At 36.4% G+C, this 20535-nt stretch overlaps 2 protein-coding genes across 2 annotated transcripts; one reads left to right on the top strand and one right to left on the bottom strand.

Moving 5' to 3' along the window:
- Positions 1-3053: 3053 nt before the first annotated feature.
- Positions 3054-10513, bottom strand: LOC119074487 (CTD small phosphatase-like protein 2). Its single transcript, XM_037180635.1, has 5 exons — positions 10356-10513; positions 6819-8116; positions 3810-3967; positions 3522-3641; positions 3054-3458 (listed from the first exon to the last, which is right to left on the bottom strand). Exons 2-5 carry the CDS (start codon positions 8097-8099, stop codon positions 3290-3292), a joined length of 1728 nt encoding a protein of 575 aa, XP_037036530.1. The 5' UTR covers positions 8100-8116; positions 10356-10513; the 3' UTR covers positions 3054-3289.
- Positions 10514-12496: 1983 nt separating this feature from the next.
- On the top strand, positions 12497-13409 carry LOC119074486 (ubiquitin-like protein 4A). Its single transcript, XM_037180633.1, has 4 exons — positions 12497-12663; positions 12818-12948; positions 13044-13097; positions 13158-13409. Exons 1-4 carry the CDS (start codon positions 12616-12618, stop codon positions 13348-13350), a joined length of 426 nt encoding a protein of 141 aa, XP_037036528.1. The 5' UTR covers positions 12497-12615; the 3' UTR covers positions 13351-13409.
- Positions 13410-20535: the final 7126 nt, after the last annotated feature.

The raw sequence follows: 20535 nt of genomic DNA, 5'->3' as shown, positions 1-20535 counted from the left end.
CACAAGGGGGAGTAAATGGCCAGAATTATGTTACGTAATGTTAGGACAACCCCGCAGCTAAAAACCATCTAGGACAGATTTAAAACAAATTTTTGTGTAAGATATGGCAATAAATGTATTTCTTTTTGTTTGTTTTTTTTTTCTTGTATGAATAATTGCTAGTTTTACTTTTCTTTAAATGTTAGCTTAATTTCTATAATTTTCATTTCTTTTTTTTTCTTTAGATAATTTATATTACAGCGCGTACTGAATTATATTTAACCTATTGTACAACAAATGAATATATATTTATTAATAAATTAACAAAAATATTTAAAATATTGTTTTCAATAACGACCAAAATATCCGCATTCGGTTGGTGGTTGTCAATTTACCAAACAAAAAAAAAGGAGAAAAACTGAAGTTCAAAACGAAAATTCAATCCTTTCTCGATGATGTTCTGTAGTAGATTGAGATCAACATGTTTCCTTACATTTAAAGCAATACTCCGAGTTTACTAAACTCTATATCAATAAATAACAAGTAAAGGACTACGTTTCGTTACCGAATTCAGTATATTCGACACGTATTCAACTGTCGATTTTTCTGTAACGGGTCTGCTCTAAGTTTGGCAACGATGAGTTGCAAGTGGACGTTTGGTTTGAAGTTAGTAAAAAGGATCGCAATTCTAAAATCTGCAAACTGGAGTCTGATTGTTTAACATAACATTTTCATGCGTGTCTGGCACTTTGGTTTATAATGAAACTAAAATTCTGAATAAAATGGAGATTTTCAGAATTTTTGGGAATTTCATTTGTGAAATTATCCACCCAAACTGACGATGTCATGAAATGCAATCAATATTCAAATCAATCAAAACGACAAATTACCGATTATTTGTGAACTATAGGGAAACCATAGAATCCCTCTCCCCATTCAAATGCACGACGCAGTTCAATCCTTAGAGTAATTATACCTAGAGAGGAAATTTGTACGACGAAATGTGGTCCCAACATCAGTTTGTATAATATGCACATTTCGTATAATTTTACACCAATACATGTATGCAGGGCCTACTTTTTGGAAACTAATTTCTTGAATTTCTCGAAATTTCTCGAATTTTCTGGAATTTCTTAAAATTTCTCGATTTCGAGAAATTCCAGAAAATTCAAGAAATTCGAGAAATTAGTTTCTTGAAATTTCTTGAATTTCTCGAAGTTTCTCGAATTTCTTGAATTTTCTGGAATTTCTTGAAATTTCTCGAATTCGAGAAAATCAAGAAACTTTGAGAAATTCAAGAAATATTTCTCGAAGTTTCTTGAATTTCTCAAAATTTCTTGATTTTCTCGATTTTCTCTAAAAGTTTCTAAAAAGTAGGCCCTGCATGTATGCGTTGACGCTATTTCGCTTTTGATAGTTCAATTTGCCCTCTTAATTAAGAGGGCAAACACACATACCAATAAACATTTAGTATTTCATGTTGGGACCACATATTACGTAATTTTGTTCGAAATTTCCTCTCTAGATATAATCACTCTTAGGTTCAATCCCACTGACCGTACACTTTTACAAGAGATATCCTCACTGGAATCAAATGGATTGTACTGTGCCTTCACCATACACCAAGACAAATTGAGGACTATCGACATCGACAGGCCCTTAGACCAGTTATGCTTAGACGTAGACTGGTATTTCGTACGATAAAATGTGTCCCCAACGTCAGCTTGTACAAGATGCATATTTGGTACGATTTTACGTAGAATGTTACACCAAAACATGTAGGCGTAAGCTTTCGATAGTCCGAATTTGCCCGCTTAATTCAAAGGACAAACACATCCTATTAAACCTTTCGTATTTCATGTTGGGACCACATAGTTTACGTAATTTTTTATCGAAATTTCGATTTCCTCTGTAGGTATAATAATTACTCATAGGTCGACCGTCTACGTCAATAACCAATTTTTCACAGTTTAATTAGGCGGCTCAGTGGAAAATAGAAATTCAGTGGAAGCGACGAGGATGGTAGTGTTCCATGTTACAAGTCCGTTAGACATTGCCCAAATGGAAAGGGATGTCATCAAAATTTTAGCTTCAGAAAATTCGATGGCAAAAATGGAAACATTGAGAAATTTCCCTTGTCGGGTAGAAGTTAGACGGTTCCTTTTAAAGCTCGGAACAGATCCAGTTTGCCAGAACCTATTCTGCAAATACCCGAAGGTCAAGTCAAGTCTAACAGGTTCCTTGAAACATTTTGAACGAATATTTCAGGTAACCTGTCACGACAGTTTTGGGCGAAAACAGGTACCGGTGAAGTTGTTTTGATAACCTGATCCAACCAGAGCTTCCAGATTAGACTGGCTCTTGACCGAGCTCGACCCATTGCGAGATTTATTTTTGCATTCTCCGAATAGTGTACCGACGAATCTTGACTAGAGAATAAATTCGCTAAAATTCGTTTTGACTTTCCCCATTTTCCCAAACAAAAAACGAAGACCCAAGCGACGACACCTCGTTTAAACAATTTTGATTCGAAAATTGGACTTTTGCTAATGGTAAATCGATGTGAGTAAAGTTATCACAGCTAAACAAAACGTTAGGTCAAGCGTTTTTCCGATAATAGATTTCCTTGAGATCACACAACCGATAGTCAAATCTTTTGGGTTGTGCTGACTTCACCCTTCACCCACACATATAATCAAAGGAAAGCAGTTTAGCAGTTTAAAATTTAGCAATAATTGTACAAAATGCCAGAATGGGCGAGATGTATCGTGCGGCGCGTTGGTCGCTTTTTTTACAAAATAAAAAATTAAAAAAAAAATTAACAAAAATTAACAGAAAATTTAGAATTTTTCATATCTATGTAGTACCTGCGTTTTGTGTGTGTGTTATGTTGTATAAATACGCCGAAAATGGCCCGGCACTTATTTAATTGTTGTATATGTACACAATGCAAATTTTCTTACTCAATTTTCACTTAGATAAGCAGCTTCTGCTTCGTATATAATTTTGTGTTTAATTCATTTATCGATTATTTATGTTAATAATTCGGTCAATCGGTGACACTGACCATGACCTTTTAATTAAATTTGTTGTTTGCTATCATTCTGTTTGCTTAAATGTTTTTTTTCTCCACTTCATTTCTCAATATTTTTTTTTTTAATATAAATTTTGTCGCCGGTGTGTGTGTAGTTTCTTTACAACCACTTTGATCGCTTAAAAAATAATTTCTAATTTCTTGCAATAACAAAAACAATTTTTTTTTTAAATTTAAAATTCATACCGTTTCTCTGCAGCAAAGCGGTGCGCACCTTCAGTCCGGCGGTAGATACGAAAACAGGCGATACTTTTCGCGTATATGCGGTCGAACGTCCTGTCGCACTTTTGCTAGAAATTCCAAAAACGGCAACACTTTCATCAACTCCGAATCGTTTTGATCCATGAACCAACTTTCGATCGGTATGCCGTTTTCTAATTGATAGCTGTGGGAAAACGGTCGGCTTAGAACAATGAACTGGAACTGGTTGATTCAACAATCAAATTACCCGAAAGCTTGTGGTGAATTGTCAATGATGATCGTTTTCGATAAATCTCGTCCAAGAATTGTTAGATCTTTGATGTAATTACCGTGGACCAGGACGCAATGCTCACGGAACAGTCGATATCTATTCGGGAACGCACCGATTTTGATGTTAAAAATAAATTTCAAATTCGAAACATTCAAAGGCCGAATTCCTGTCAGCGCTGCTGTTGGGACTAGTTTTTCGTCCGGTTCAATTCTGCAGCGCTGACGAGATCTGGGCCTAATGTTTCTCTTTATCGTCACCACTTACTTTATCCACTTTCGTTCCGGATCTAACAGATTCAATAATTTGTCAGCATACACTCGCTTCGACGCTGTGAATAGTATAACTTCGAATATCGACGAGACACGTTCCAGAAATTCACGGAAAAATGGTCGAGTACGTACAAAAACGGTGTATTTACAATCCTGCAACAAAAGTGGAAAAAACGGAAAAATTAATTGAATTTCGTTGGTGCAATTGGAGAGACGGCATTTCTACACGGTCAATATATGAACGGTATTATACCAAAAAAATCTGCGTCGTAAAGTGGCAGATGTTCAGGAACAAGAAAATTTATCTGCCACATGCGACGCAGATTTTTTTGGTAAACTTTTGGTTGTTTCCAGTCTAATTTTTTTTTTTGTAAAAATTATTTGGCAGATGATGAGAAAAACTAAGCCAGCTTGTTTGAACTAAAATTGGGTGTAAAATTTAATTTTTGCGTAACGAAGCTGAAAGCGTCAACTCTAGCGATATCATTCATTTTAGAAATTGTACTTCAAAGACTGCGTCACACTTTTCTCGAAGAGATTTTTGTTGGGATATCAGTCGTTTTAGAAGTGTAGTCAACACTGCTTTTTATAACAGTTTACAGTTTTAATTCAAAAATTTTACGAAAATCGAAAATTTGGCGAAATTCCAAAATTTGACGAAATTTGAAAGTTTGACATATGGATATACGAAGATTACAGAATGACATCGATAACGTTAACAGTTGGAACACGGCAAACTGTCTTCAATTCAACATTGTAAAATGTCACGTCTTCAGTATTTATCGACTTGATTCAGCATTCATCAAAGCCGATTACACTTTGGGTGGTCAAATTATCGAAAGAGTCGAGGAAATCAGCGATTTGGGTGTTTTGGTCGACAGATGGTTCCACTTTGGTCACCACATCGAAACAATGGCAATGAAATGTCGACAGACGATCGGCTGCATAAAACACTTTTCGAACGGTAATTTTACGAAAGAGACGCAGCGAATATTGTATGTGGCGTACGTTAGATCAAGACTAGAATTCGCATCGACCATTTGGAATCCGGCGGCACAAATTTACAAGGACGACATCGAATCTATTCAAAAGCAATTTGTCATTTACTTGCTTGAGAGCCGAAGAAATGCGTCATCATATCGGCTAGCACCATACGTCGATCGGTGTAAACAGTTGAATCTGCAAAGTTTGGAAACGAGACGTACGATCGCGGACGCTGTTCTTGCCTTCGACATATACAAAGGGAATATTGTGGACGATATGATATCACCGAAGTTTGTACGCAACACGAGCGCATACGGCCTGAGGGATTCTACGATGCAGTTGCTTATTGAACCGCGAATGTCCAGAGCGTATCTTTCGAACCAGCCAGTAGTCCGGTTAATCAGAACTGTAAATGAATATAAATCGCTAGTGAGACGGACTAATAGCAGAACGGTTTTCAAGAGTCTTTTGTTTGATGTTTTTAACCTTTGACGCGCGTATCCGTTAACATTGTACATTGTCAAATTCATTGTATTTTTTGTATTATATTTATATTCAGCCAGTTTTTGGCGGTGCAATAAAGTTGATTGATTGATTGTAAAAATTATTTGGCAGATGATGAGAAAACCTAAGCCAGCTTGTTTGAACTAATTGGGTGTAAAATTTAATTTTTGCGTAACGAAGCTGAAAGCGTCAACTCTAGCGATATCATTCATTTTAGAAATTGTATTTCAAAGACTGCGTCACACTTTTCTCGAAGAGATTTTTGTTGGGATATCAGTCGTTTTAGAAGTGTAGTCAACACTGCTTTTTATAACAGTTTACAGTTTTAATTCAAAAATTTTACGAAACTCGAAAATTTGGCGAAATTCCAAAATTTGACGAAATTTGAAAATTTGACGAAATTTGACGAAATTTGAAAATTTGACGAAATTTGAAAATTTGACGAAATTTGAAAATTTGACGAAATTTGACGAAATTTGAAAATTTGACGAAATTTGAAAATTTGACGAAATTTGACAAAATTCAAAAATTTGACGAAATTCGAAAATTTGACGAAAATCGAAAATTTGACGAAATTCCAAAATCTGACGAAATTCAGAAAATTTGACGAAAATCGAAAATTTGACTAAAGTAATTCAAGAAATACCTCTAAAAACATAATTGACCCACCCATTTCCAACTTTCGACATTTTTCACATATGCCCCTCTGTTCTACTCGTAAAACTCTGAGACTTTGCCGAAGAAAGTAATTCTCTATCTCTCATAACCCAAAAAAATATTAGTCCTTTCATCCTACGCTCGAGTAGCTCAAAATGTGGTCACTCTAATCACTCTAGCTCAAACGAATCTGCCCCGATTTTTTTAATTATTTTTTTGTTCGAATCGTGTTACGAATACCTTTCATTTGATGGGTCGCACGCCTCTGTAGGTTTCAATACAGCTAAGTTACAGCCGAAAACGCGTTCCCGACCCTCGAAAACCACACTCAGAAACCACTTCGAGGCCAATAAAACAAAATTCTGGTTTTTCCTGGGGTAATGGCGTATCACATTTTCATTATTATGCCCACCCTGAGGTTCCTGCAAAATTTCATGGAGATTGGCTGACTAGTTTCCGAGATCGACCGTCGATAGATAGACAGAAACATACAGAGTAAGTTGAAAGATTTTGATTGTTTGGAAAACGTTAATTTGGTGCATTTTCTATCAAAATGACCAACTTCAAAACGATGTATCTCCGGCAATTTTAAAGTTACATAGTCGAGTGATAGCTCGTTTTGCTCGTATTTGAAGCGAGAATAAGATAGAATAGGATTTGCGGTGATGTAGGCCAAAGGAAAGAAACTTAAATTCTCGCCTATATATAGTTGCCGCGTCTCAAAAAATTTTCTTCGTTCTTTTTTTGGAAGTTAGACTGCGTCAAGTCCTCCGCTATCGCTCCGGACATGATTTGGTCTGGCTATTGATAGCGTCAGAGAATATGATTCAAACAAAACCAAATGCAATGCATGGCTCACCTGAAATAGTACCGGAAATTTGAAGCTAGCATCCGACAACTCTTGCAAACTGCAATGGACCAACGTCTCATCCAAATCTAAGACCAAGCTAAATTCCGGACTCGAACGCGTTTTTAACGGCAAAGCTGGACACTTCGATCGCATTTCGAGCGTCAACGGCGGCAAGTGCTTTATAAACACATACGGATCGAAATTGTCCCAGACAATTTCCTCGTGCCGGTCCGGTATCTCTTCGATTTCCATGCATTCTTCCGTCTCCAGATTCAGTGTGTCATCGGCGATGGCGTCCGACGTGACCGCATCGGTTGGTTCGTTTAAATTGTGAATGAACTCGTTTTCGGTAATGTTCGGCTTCGGCAATGTGATGCCGGACAGGAAATTGGTGGTGTGACTCTGCAAGTTTGTCAACGCTTTCAAGTTGTCGATAGCGGTCTGATTAACCGTTGAAAATACATTGTAATTATCCGAGGCGGCCTGTTCGTCACTGCAGTTGATTAGTGCTTGGGGCATGATATTATTGTAGGGAAAGAATTCGCCATACTGGTACGGGTCGGGTGTCGTTTTGTTTAACTCTTCGTCGAATAGTGAAATTAAATCCGGTGTCGTGGGCAGACTAGATATGGGAGTGTTGATGCTGGCTGATTTTATCAATGATGCTATTTCTGCCGTATTGAATGTTGTTGTAGATGTGGGCAACGTCAGTTTCGGCAAATTGTTACGCTGCCTTTTCGTCTCTGATTCGGTGCATGATGTCGAACAGATGTCAGTAGTGGAGTCCACTTCTGGGATGATTATGTCCTTGTATTCATTGGGATTGCATAAACTCGATGACGTCGATGGCATATTACCGAGATCATGATCGGTGGTGCTGTCACATTCACTAATACACTTTGAAGTTTGTGCTGGATCGACGAAATTGGATGTGATTTGTCCTTGGATTTGTAGTTGACTGGATGAGATGTTCGATTCGGAGTCAGCGCTGATGGTTTGACAATTGTTCGGTGTGTTATCACGTATGCATAGTGGAGCTAGCTTGTCGGATGGATCGTTCTGTGATAATGCATCGTCGTCATTGGTACTGTTACCGTCTTTATTCCGCAGCTTAAGGTAATGCTCTTTTTTGTTGTACGTCTTTTTCTTTGAAAATTTGCTCTTTGGTAAGCAATGACTCAACGGTTCGGCAGTTTTTCCGGTTTCTTTCTTTTTAAGTTTCGTCGCGTTTCTTTTCGATGCTGCAGATCGACTCAACCGAATCGGTGCTTTTTTACTACGAAGCAGCATGCTGTAAGTGTGTCGATCTGAAAATTAATTTAATTTTCTTTGTAAGCTCAATTGTTACAGTTCAAAGTTTCGCATTCTGACAATAAAATTGTATTTTCGAAAAGAGTCAAATTCTTTGACGAGACTAAAGATCCAGGGCTTACTTTAGAGAATTTTAATTCTGAAAATTCCGAAAATTCTGAAATAATTTTTCGGAATTTTTCAGAACTTTTTCAGAATTTTCGGAATTTTCAGAATTAAAATTCTCTAAAGTAAGCCCTGTAAAGATCTGAAGAAAAACTTTTTCAAATTCCAAACTTGTGTTGATTGTTGGTGATATTTGACTCCTTAAGCTCCAGTTATTCTAAGAGACAAAAATGTATCAATTGTCTTCCCTTGTTTTACATTACATAACATAATAGACTGATGCCCCACGGGGAGGTACATAAAAATATGTCCAGATTGAAGGGGAGGAGTAGGAGTGTCGACAAAACCGAACTTACAGGCTTGATTTGGACTTACCAAAACGGTACTCCGTGTGAGAGACAAAATTGAATTTTTTTCAATTTTCGCTTTGTTTACTTGGCAGCTCGCTGTCTCACGGCACTCCAGGGCTTACTTTAGAGAATTTTAATTCTGAAAATTCCGAAAGTTCTGAAAAATTCCGAAAAATTATTTCAGAATTTTTCTGAACTTTTTAGGAATTTTTTCAGAATTTTCGGAATTTTCAGAATTAAAATTCTCTAAAGTAAGCCCTGCGGCACTCTCACGGAGTACTTTTTGTTGAGTGGAAACCATACTTAAGAAAAACTTGGACGTAGTGAGTGAGGATCAAAAAGTGCACATGTCCCTTGTGGTCAGCCCCCAAGATGAAATGACGAATAAATTTAAAAAAATTAATTGGTTTGACATGGACATATATAGTAGATTTGGTCGGAGTAAAATCGATTTTCCTATTTTAAAAATCAATGAGTTCGAACGAACGAAGAAGATTGTTGCAAAATTTCTCCGAATTTGAAAATTGAAAAACCCCAAAACCTTATTGCTGATTTAGAAAACAGGTTCATTACCAGTTACCAGACCTGTAATTCGACCTTCGGAAAAGACTAATGTTTTGTTAACCAAACGACGAAAAATTGATGATAGGGTAAACAGGTCAGTCAGCAACCACCCGTCAGTTACAAGCATTGAAAGAGAAAATCGTGTGCTTGAAAGAGATAAAACCAGCGACTCGAAATTAAAAACAAAAGGTGGCCCGTAACTATCCCTTTTACCCTACGATTGAGAAAGTGGTTCATTTATAGTTAATTAAATGAATGAAAATCATTCTGAGAAGTCATTTTACTTTTAGGAAGCTCTATGGTTTCATCTAGTTTCGAGATCATTAAAATGATAAATCACTGAGAACTCAATTAATTCGTTTAAATTAAGTCGTCTTTCTCGTTACGTAATTCACGAATGTAACTGATCGTATAAATGCTTAATTAGTAACGAATTTTCAAATTTGTGTAATTGTTGAAATATGTGTGAGGATGTGTAACAGTACAACTTTTGGGTAAACTTAGGCTTTAGGGAAATCTAAAGAAAAATTGAAATTCATTTTTAAAAAGAAATGTCTGCTTTCGTTGGCTGTTTTGTAACGTAATGAAAAGTCTCTTAATTTCAATAAGTTTACATTTCCCAACACAACCACATAGATCCACCCAGGGGTATAACTAAGAACAATTTTTATTGTCGCTGCTTAGAACATTTTTGATTTTTGTACCAGCCCTGTTGAATGTCGTTCAAAAACATCGAATCGTTTTTTAATTTTCTGTATAGTTTTCGGCAACAACGATTCTGTTATAGTAACTTTTAATTGTCTTGGCAATTGCCTAAATCGATGGCATTTTACGACAATTTTTATGGTAAAGTGACACCCGTGCACCCAACACAACAAAATCAGTAAGTCTTCAACAGACTTTTTTATTTTTATTCGCGGGCTTGCGGTACAAAATAATAATATAAATTGAACGTCAGGTACCTATGCCAGTTAGCGAATAGGAAAAAAGGCGGAAAATCGAAACGAACAAATTTGAAATGTTTTCCATTCCAATTCAAACTGCACCACACATATCCCATAAATGATTATCAATTCGACGGGCATCGATATTTTGTTTTGACTGCCTAACGGCACATAAATTGCATTTTAATGCATCATCCAAAATAAATACACACAGCAGACCAAACAAATAACAAAATCGAAACATTGCCGTTTTTGCGGGGATTCGTTCTTACATTTTTAATTCCGTTGAAATTCCATTTCGTTTACATGGTCTGTTACGGTAGTCGGAAGCACAAATTTATAAATTTTTGTTAATTTCAATTGAACACAGAACTAACACAATTTTTGTATTTTTAATTTTTCAGAATTACAAAATGGCCGACAGTGAAAAAAATTCTTTTCGGTCTTTCGCTGTTGGCACCACTTCGGTGATACTGACACTGACATCTTCTGTGTTTTCTGCGAATTGCATTTTTTATTCAGAATTCAAAATGAATGTGAAAAGGATCCAAAGGCTTTCTACAGTAATATACTTCCATACAGATGGATTAATCTAATTCCAAACACTACAATTGTCTCATTACGCCAATCAAAGATTGTATTCGAAGAAGTCAATATCTTCCGTCTTTGAAGAGGAAAGTTCAAAATATGGAGTCTCATATGCTCAAAATACCAATGACAGTACAAATCAAGGCTGTATACTTTGGGGAGGTCACGCAGACCGCCATTTTATTGGATACGCGGGAACACACCACTTCTGATGACTTTACATATACAAAAAATTCACCACATCATCAAGACGACGAGAATCATCAGAGTAGGTGAATTTTTGTATGAAATCGGCCATTTTATCATCAACTGTGGTGTGTAACCCGCATATCTGTATCTGCGTGACCTCCCGCATATCTGTATCTGCGTGACCTCCGCAAAGTATACAGCCTTTAGTACAAATCAGGTATGGTTATACATACCGAAGGAAATAGCGATTTTATATTTAAAAAAAAAACTCACCTTTCAATGATTTTCATTGAGAGGTGAGTTTGTTTATATGAAATCGCTGTTTCCTCCGCTCCATATAAACTTCGACATTAGACCGGCGTGGGGTAATTTGGCACACGGTGCTAAAACAACGCATTTTTCAACTATGTAAAAGGTGAACTTGCACACGATTTTTCAATACCAAAATTTTGTAAAAGGAGTCATTAAGTCGATGAAATGGCTAAAAAGCATTTGCAGCAATTCTTGCGTATGCGAGTTCACCTTTCACGTAGTTTAAAAGTGCGTTCTTTTGGCGCCGTGTGCATACTATATAATAGAGTATACTCACGTAAGCTGCGCAATTTAGTCGATTGATTCATTTCAATCATCAAAATTGCATAGGTGAGAGTTTGACATTTCACAACAATTAGACAAGACCTAAAACAAACTTTTTGACAAACTCACATTGCTTATGTAAACCTACAGTAAAGGCATGTAAAACCGATAAAACCCACAAAGTTGTAAACTTTGTGGAGGTGCCGCAGATCTTCATTTGATTAGATACGCGGGAACACTATTTTATTCGATACTCGGCGGGGGGACACTTTTTCAATGCAAAGAAATTCACCAAAATCGAATTTGTATTGTGCGGTGCATGTTTAGTATCATAAACTACGTCACCCCACCAAACTTTACAGTCTTGCAAAAACACACGGGACCTGTAAGGTGAATTTGTGTTGAGTTTTTTTTAAATACATTTTGTTACACTTGTTGATGAGCATTGTCATCACCGGAAAGTTGAGTCTCGTATTTTTGTGGTCGAATGAAAGTTTGCATAACCTTCAGCGTTTATACACTTTACACTTTGTGTGCCAGTTTCCGGGATGAACGAAACCATAGCATCTGCGAATAAGCAGTAGAAAAGATTTTCCAAAAGATGACAGTTGTTGACAGTATTTTGGCTTCGATAATTAAATGTTTCATCTGATTGTCTATCGACAAATTTTCATGAAAGAATAATATTTGACAATTATGGCGGTTCAAAAAATGTTGTTTATTTTGTGGGAGATCACATTAGAGAGGCTAAATATCCATTAAAAAAATCTGTTCTAGTGCTTGGTTCAGTGCTATGACGAAACATTTATCAAAAGTAACTCCTGTAGTAATCACAGATTGCTCATACCGATATGTTGCCGAACTCGCCCTCGGCTCGTACCGGCAATATCACATCGATTGCGAAAAACAACCCCATTTACTAACTAGTCAGCAAAATAGCTATTTATCGTGCAGCACAATCAACATAATCAATTGAATTTGATCGATTTACCGCGATTTACCAGACAGTGCATACAAGAAAAACTAACTTGACAAAACGAAGTTTGGAAAACATTTGAGTATTTTGAAGTGACATCGTCGTGACATTACGATTGCTCAACTCTTGTTGTAGAACACTTTTTGTACCGACGATTTCAACTTATCAATTTTTGTTGAATTAATAAATTGTCAATATTTACAATGAAAATATTAATCAAAGTTTTGAAAGGGGATGAATGTGAAGTCGAGGTGCGTATAGCACAATTTCCCATAAAAGTGATCCCGCAACTCGTGTCTATTATGCATTGGGTTGTGTGTCCTTTGAATAGACTTTTCAATGAAAACAAAAAGATTTCAATTGTTCTCGAATGTTTCACCGTAAAGTGTGCACTTTTGTTTGCAGGTGTTCGATACCACAACTATATTCGAGTTGAAACGTAAGGTGGAAAAAATCTTGAATATTCCAGCAGCACATCAGAAAATTTTGTACCTCGGACGTACGTTAATCGATGATAAAACCATAGGTTCTTACAGGTAATTGATTTTTACTCCACAAAATCAACATGCATGTCATTGTGTCACACCTGGAACGGAACGGGCGAATATTAATTTTACCGTTAAATCCACAGCACGACAATAAAGCCCGGATCAAAGTTAACCATTGTTGTGAAGGAAGGCGAAATGTAAGTTCGGAAAACCGATTTTTTGTGTGTTTTCTAAAAATTCTTTTTTCTGTATCACAGGTTGAAAGACGTCATGTTAAAGCTGTTCAAGCGCTACTATCCAGAAGAACAGGCAGCCAATATGAATCGCACTTTCATTGCTGACTTTGAGCGGAAATTGAACGAAATGAGCTTGGACGACATAGAACGAATGGCCACATACTTTCTGAATCGGGACCGTCAATTGTATGGTGATGCTACACATCCAATTTAGTGGTTGCATGTCCATATATAACATTACATTCGATAATAAATCAAATAATCATAAGTGTGCGAGCGCTGTTTGTTCTCTTCGAAGATGATACGACGGACGACGATACGCTGGTGGAAAAACCTTTTTTCTTCCCGCGAGCTAAAAAACAAAGAAAACTTCCCGGTTGTCAATATAGAAAAATTTGCGCATTTTTCTGATGCAACTGTTTTTGTTAAGTTTTACTCATTGAATTTACAAGAAATTTAGTGCCGAAACTTGCTTCATTGTTCGATTAAAATTAAAACGGGATTTTATCATAACCTTTGACCCCATATTAAATTGGGATTTGTCCCACTTTGTAATAAAATGCCAATTCTCCGTGCCTTTAAAATGTCTGTCTAAAGACTCTTCTATCAAATTTGTTGATCCTTTCCCAGGATGTGAGCCTTGCCATCTGATAACTGTTTCGCTTTGAACAGTATTAGTATTTAAAGTGGTTCTTTTCTCATTATTAAGACAAAGAACGCTTCCCATCCCTTCGACGACTGCCTCACAATGCGTTCTGGAAATCATGTCCGGAGCGATAGCGGAGGACTTGACGCAGCCTAACTTCCAAAAAAAGAACGAAGAAATTTTTTTGAGACGCGGCAACTATATATAGGCGAGAATTTAAGTTTCTTTCCTTTGGCCTGTATCACCACAAATCCTATTCTATCTTATTCGCGCTTCAAATACGAGCAAAACGAGCTATCACTCGACTATGTAACTTTAAAATTGCCGGAGATACATCGTTTTGAAGTTGGTCATTTTGATAGAAAATGCACCAAATTAACGTTTTCCAAACAATCAAAATCTTTCAACTTACTCTGTATGTTTCTATCTATCTGTCTATCTGTCTATCTATCTATCTATCGACGGTCGATCTCGGAAACTAGTCAGCCAATCTCCATGAAATTTTGCAGGAACCTCAGGGTGGGCATAAAAATGAAAATGTGATACGCCATTACCCCAGGAAAAACCAGAATTTTGTTTTATTGACCTCGAAGTGGTTTCTGAGTGTGGTTTTCGAGGGTCGGGAACGCGTTTTCGGCTGTAACTTAGCTGTATTGAAACCTACAGAGGCGTGCGACCCATCAAATGAAAGGTATTCGTAACACGATTCGAACAAAAAAATAATTAAAAAAATCGGGGCAGATTCGTTTGAGCTAGAGTGATTAGAGTGACCAAATGTTGAGCTACTCGAGCGTAGGATGAAAGGACTAATATTTTTTTGGGTTATGAGAGATAGAGAATTACTTTCTTCGGCAAAGTCTCAGAGTTTTACGAGTAGAACAGAGGGGCATATGTAAAAAATGTCGAAAGTTGGAAATGGGTGGGTCAATTAGGGTTTTAGAGGTATTTCTTGAATGGTGACAGATAGAGAGTTACTTTCTTCGGCAAAGTCTGAGAGTTTGACGAGTAGAACAGAGGGGCATATGTGAAAAATGTCGAAAGTAGTTGGAAATGGGTGGGTCAATTAGGGTTTTAGAGGTATTTCTTGAATGGTGACAGATAGAGAGTTACTTTCGTCAAATTTTCGAATTTCGTAAAATTTTCGAATTTCGTCAAATTTTGTCAAATTTTCGAATTTCGTCAAATTTCGTCAAATTTTCGAATTTCGTCAAATTTCGTCAAATTTTCGAATTTCGTCAAATTTCGTCAAATTTTCGAATTTCGTCAAATTTCGTCAAAATTTCGAATTTCGTATAATTTCGTCAAATTTTCGAATTTCGTCAAATTTCGTCAAATTTTCGAATTTCGTCAAATTTTCGAATTTCGTCAAATTTTCGAATTTCGTCAAATTTCGTCAAATTTTCGAATTTCGTTAAATTTCGTCAAATTTCGTCAAATTTTCGAATTTCGTCAAATTTCGTCAAATTTTCGAATTTCGTTAAATTTCGTCAAATTTCGTCAAATTTCGTCAAATTTTCTAATTTCGTCAAATTTCGTCAAATTTTCGAATTTCGTTAAATTTCGTCAAATTTTCGAATTTCGTCAAATTTCGTCAAATTTTTCGAATTTCGTTAAATTTCGTCAAATTTTCGAATTTCGTCAAATTTTGTCAAATTTTCGAATTTCGTCAAATTTTCGAATTTAGTCAAATTTTCGATTTTCGTCAAATTTTCGAATTTCGTCAAATTTCGTCAAATTTGGTCAAATTTTCGAATTTTGTCAAATTTTCGAATTTCGTCAAATTTCGTCAAATTTTCGAATTAAAACTGTAAACTGTTATAAAAAGCAGTGTTGACTACACTTCTAAAACGACTGATATCCCAACAAAAATCTCTTCGAGAAAAGTGTGACGCAGTCTTTGAAATCCAATTTCTAAAATGAATGATATCGCTAGAGTTGACGCTTTCAGCTTCGTTACGCAAAAATTAAATTTTACACCCAATTAGTTCAAACAAGCTGGCTTAGTTTTTCTCATCATCTGCCAAATAATTTTTACAAAAAAAAATTTAGACTGGAAACAACCAAAATTTTACCAAAAAAATCTGCGTCGCATGTGGCAGATAAATTTTCTTGCTGGTCTGTTCCTGAACATTTGCCACTTTGCGACGCAGATTTTTTTGGTAAAATTTTGGTTGTTTCCAGTCAAAAATTTTTTTTGTAAAAATTATTTGGCAGATGATGAGAAAACCTAAGCCAGCTTGTTTGAACTAATTGGGTGTAAAATTTAATTTTTGCGTAACGAAGCTGAAAGCGTCATCCCAGTTAGAGCTAAATGTAAAATGTTTGCTGTATCTTTTTTAGAGTTCAGGGGGTTTTTAACATTTTTTTGTATAAGACTAGCTGATCATATCTCGTAGGATGAATAATTTTTAACTTGTCAGCTTTTGTTTTTCTTTCTTTCGGCTTATGTAAAAAATCAGGAGCAATGTCCTTCACACGAGTCGCAAAGGCGTCGTATTCTTTTAAAAGATCATCTGTTCTAACATCATCAGTTAAGTTGTTGGTTAATTTTGCTAAACTAGAATATTTATGAAGGTGCTCTCGAACTGTTTCTACTGAATCCACTTTAACTATTTTTGAAACATCGAAAAGAGCACCTACATCGCTTATGCTCAAAACAAACGAGGCATTCAAAACGTGTTTTGGTCCTATTTTTCATGACGAAATTTTCAAAACTGTCAAATGAAGTTAGAACTTTTTCTATTCAAAATCGCGACTGCTGCACCTGTTAATGAAAACTAGGGCCAAAACACGTTTTCAATGCCTCGTTTGTTTTAAGCATTAAGATTTCATTCTTATTTTTCTCTTTCGCCATTCTATCTTCAAAGTTGTTTACGAAATTTTTAATTAGAGAACGTAACGGCTTTTCTGAGGTCTTAAGAGCAGCCTCAATATTGTCGCTATGCGATGATTTCTACAGCTTGTTTGGTCATTGAAGCTAATGTCGGAAAAACAGTAGAATAAGAAATAGACTCGACGTTTATTTTGGAAGGATCTAGGTTATCCGCCATTTGTTGTAATATATGTGTCTCCACAATAGTGTCAATTTCCCAACAAGGAATATTGCCTTTTTGAACCGCATTTGACAGATTTCCTACAACGCGTACTCATCACTTAATCCACCGCAGGAAAACACAAACGAGGCATTATCAATTTTATCTAAGATGTATGCCTGCTGTCGATTCACGATCTTGTATAGTACAATGGGTAATTATTAAAAAAAAATCGATTACAACCGAGCTATAAGTGGCGAATCTTGTCTCTGAAAAATGCCCAGGAACCCCGACCTTCAACTTTTCTGTTTCATCAGCAAAAAATTCTGGATCTTCGTCGTCTTCGTTAAGTTCAATGCTTGCTTCTTCGATGCGAGAATGAAAAAAAAGCTTATCTAGGATACCGGGAAATCCAAAGGCCTTAAAACCGGAAATCTGCAAAAATGTACGATTCTCACTTTTCGATCTGCTGGAAAGTTGATGATTCACCGGGAAATTGTGTCTAATTTTAACGAATACCGGGAATTATCGCCGATTTATTGGGAAGCTAGAGTTCGATTTGTATAGCGGGAAAAACGTGTTTTGCAACCAAGCGGGTCGTCATTTCTCGTTCATGTTTCTAATACACAGAATTGCGGGTTGACTTAATCACTTCCCGTTTGATAAAAATTACCTAATTACATCCCGCTTTTGTTAAAAAAATGTAAAGATTCCTAATTACTTACCGTTTGTTGTACACTAGTTCAAAAAATTTCCCGCGAGCTCAGCTCGCGAAAAACGTAGCTTTTTCCACCAGCGCGACGATATTATAGTTGCGGAAGAGGAAAATGAAAATTGAGGGAAAATGTCAAGCTATATAGGTAAGTAGATCCATCTTATATCAGTCATCGCTTTTTCAACCCAACTTTTATTGCGTCCATGCGCTGTTTTAAATCGAATATCTAACGGCAGGAGTCGTCGTCCAGGAGCCAGGACAGCATATGGGAAAAATCGGGCAAGCCAGATTGCGCTTTTCATTTTTTTTAGTTAAAATTCCTGTATTGGCGCCACTTTTGATTGGATCTTGGTCCTGAACTTTTTGTACAGTAAAAAATTTCTGCGCAAAAAATTTGCTTCAGCTGTTTTTCAGCTGATCCACGATCCAGTGATCCACACAACAATCAAAACTGTTGATACGATTTTACTAGGCAACAAATTTTTCCGAAAAATTAATGGAATCAAAGTGAATGATAGATTTGTTAGTAAGCGGGCGTGACGCAAGTCCACTACCAAAAATGTTTTAATAAAAAAATTTTGAGGACGGCGGAGCAAATTTACAGCAACTTTTTGACTTCTCCTCCTTAACTCCAACGACCCCCAAACTAGAATACCTGGAATCTACGAAACCAGCTATCACACGTTACTGCAGCTTCAAAATTGGCCGAGATATTGAACTTCGAAATATAGATGTTTGTATGAAAATAAGCAAAATCTCGAATTTTCATATAATGAAAATCGCCTGCGTTAGTTAGTTAGTTACTTAGTTAGTTCCTATGGAAAAGTGGATCCAGCAACTCCTAAACGTTTCTGTAGATTTTCCTGAAATTTTGGTTATAGGCTAATATTGGCCAAAAATAAGAATGGAATTTTCAAACGTTGAAAAAAACCCATATCTTGGGAGCTGGAGCTCCCCAAAGTCTCCATACAAATGCCATATAAAAGCCAATTTGTATGTGTGTGTGTGAGTCGTATATTTTGTTGCATGATATTGATGGTAATTGATGGTGAATGGTGTGTGCTGTTTTGGGATGTATTTCTTGTTGAGAATTGTTGGGATCATTAAGTATTGACTTCCACTAGGCCGGTTCCTAAATTTTGGGATGACAGGTGATTCCTCTGGCACTACCTAACTTCCATCGGATTTTTTGATGGATTTGGGTTATTTTCGACATGAGTGAGGTGTTTCAAGGTTGGGATGACAGATGATTCCTCTTGGCACTTCCTAACTTCCATCGGATTTTTTGATGGATTTGGGTTATTTTCGACATGAGTGAGGTGTTCCAAGGTTGGTTCCTAAATTTTGGGATGACAGATGATTCCTCTGGCATTTCCTATTTTCGACATGAGTAAGGTGTTCCAAGGTTAGTTCCTAAATTTTGGGATGAGAGATGATTCATCTAGCACTTCCTAACTTCCATCCGACTTTTTGAAAGATTTGGGTTATTTTCGACATGAGTGAGGTGTACCAAGATGGGTTTCTAGATTTTGGGATTCAGACTGATTTCTCTAGAATTTTTTAATTTCCATTAGGTTTTTTGATGTTGTCGAAATGACATACTTACAAAAGTGGTGATATCAGTCAGAAAACCCTTAAAGGGTAAATGGGACGCAAGTCCTTTGTCTTACTTACAAAATACCTGAAATCGCTGAGCGTCGTACGCAAAAGTTTTATCAACAAAAAATGTGTGAAAGAAAATTTTACAACAAGAAATTTGCGTCACAAGTGGCAGATGTTGAGGAACGTATTGTTAGGAAAATGGTTGAAAAATTTACTGAAAGAATTAAAACGAAAGATTTTCTCTCACAAATTTTTTGTTGAAAACTTTTGCGTACGACCCACAGCGATTTCAGTTATTTTGTAAGTAAGATAAAAGACTTGCGTGACACTTAACCTTTAAGGGTTTATTGACTGATCTTAACCCTACCGAAAAATCCGTTAGTCAAAGTTTCACACCTGGTAAAAAGAAGAGTCAAAAAATATATATATCGGCTGAACATTCGCGAGCCACACAACTTTACGTATATAGCAGATACCGTACCCGCCGTGAAATTACTTGTTTTGATTGGTGGGAGCCGAAGGCGAGATGATAATAATTCTTTTACATGCTACATGCGTCGAAAACCGTACTTTTCAAGTTTCAAGCACTACTTTCGAAGCCCTCAGCACGTAAAATCCATTACATAACTCGGGTTAAAAAGATGAAAAGTCTCGTTTTCGTGTGTTTATTGACCTCGGCTTCGCCTCGGATCAACACACGAAAACTCTACTTTTCATCTTTTTAACCCTAGTCATGTAAAATACTATTGTCCAAAACAACAAATTCCGAACTAGTACATATTGTATTTTATCGCATACGCGGTGTGATTCCCCGAAAAAAATTTTCACCTAGGATATATAAACAAACATTATACTTCTGTAAATTGTCAAAGTGTCATTCGCATATCTTGTTGTCTCGCTTATGCGATAAAAAAGAATATGCACGTATGACAGGCCGTCTCGGCAAGCCTCGTACGTGCATAATATTTATTATCACATACGCGCGGTGTTCGGATGTCAAAATTACTTACCTAGAAGTTTAATTCAAAAATTACACTTCAGTTCTATGTTGTTGTCTCGGTTTCGCTTATGTGATAAAATAGAGTACACACTTGTCACTATCAGTCTCGGCAAGCCTCGACTTCTTCGTGACAAGTGTGTAATATATATTACACGCTAAAGCGATCTATCACCGATTTTCAGTATATTCACACAATAGAATTGTCCATTGTCATATGTGGGGAACGTTGTTTTTTTGTGATATGAGGGGAACAGCCGAGGCTTACGGTATGTTTTTTCGCATCTTCTTTGGTGCGTATTCGTACACCAAAAAGAGACAAAAATTTGATTTGGTAACATGACTTACGCTGGAATTTCCCGGGTAAATCCACGTATTTTGTGACAGAAATTTTTCTCTTTCACTCT

This window comes from Bradysia coprophila, unplaced genomic scaffold (genome assembly GCF_014529535.1).
Source record: "Bradysia coprophila strain Holo2 unplaced genomic scaffold, BU_Bcop_v1 contig_151, whole genome shotgun sequence".
Taxonomy (NCBI): Eukaryota; Metazoa; Arthropoda; class Insecta; order Diptera; family Sciaridae; genus Bradysia; species Bradysia coprophila.
The sequence above is the reverse complement of the archived record's forward strand: the minus strand, read 5'-3'. Positions and strand labels throughout refer to the sequence as shown.

Bases quoted from the DNA above. Each gene is read 5' to 3' on its own strand.
- LOC119074486 (XM_037180633.1), top strand. From the start codon at position 12,616: ATGAAAATATTAATCAAAGTTTTGAAAGGGGATGAATGTGAAGTCGAG. The intron at 12,664-12,817 runs GTGCGTATAGCA...TTTTGTTTGCAG, and splicing joins GGGATGAATGTGAAGTCGAG to GTGTTCGATACCACAACTAT. The intron at 12,949-13,043 runs GTAATTGATTTT...TTAAATCCACAG, and splicing joins AAAACCATAGGTTCTTACAG to CACGACAATAAAGCCCGGAT.
- LOC119074487 (XM_037180635.1), bottom strand. From the start codon at position 8,099: ATGCTGCTTCGTAGTAAAAAAGCACCGATTCGGTTGAGTCGATCTGCA. The intron at 3,642-3,809 runs GTAAGTGGTGAC...GTTCCCGAATAG, and splicing joins CCGGAACGAAAGTGGATAAA to ATATCGACTGTTCCGTGAGC. The intron at 3,459-3,521 runs GTAATTTGATTG...GTTTTCCCACAG, and splicing joins AATTCACCACAAGCTTTCGG to CTATCAATTAGAAAACGGCA.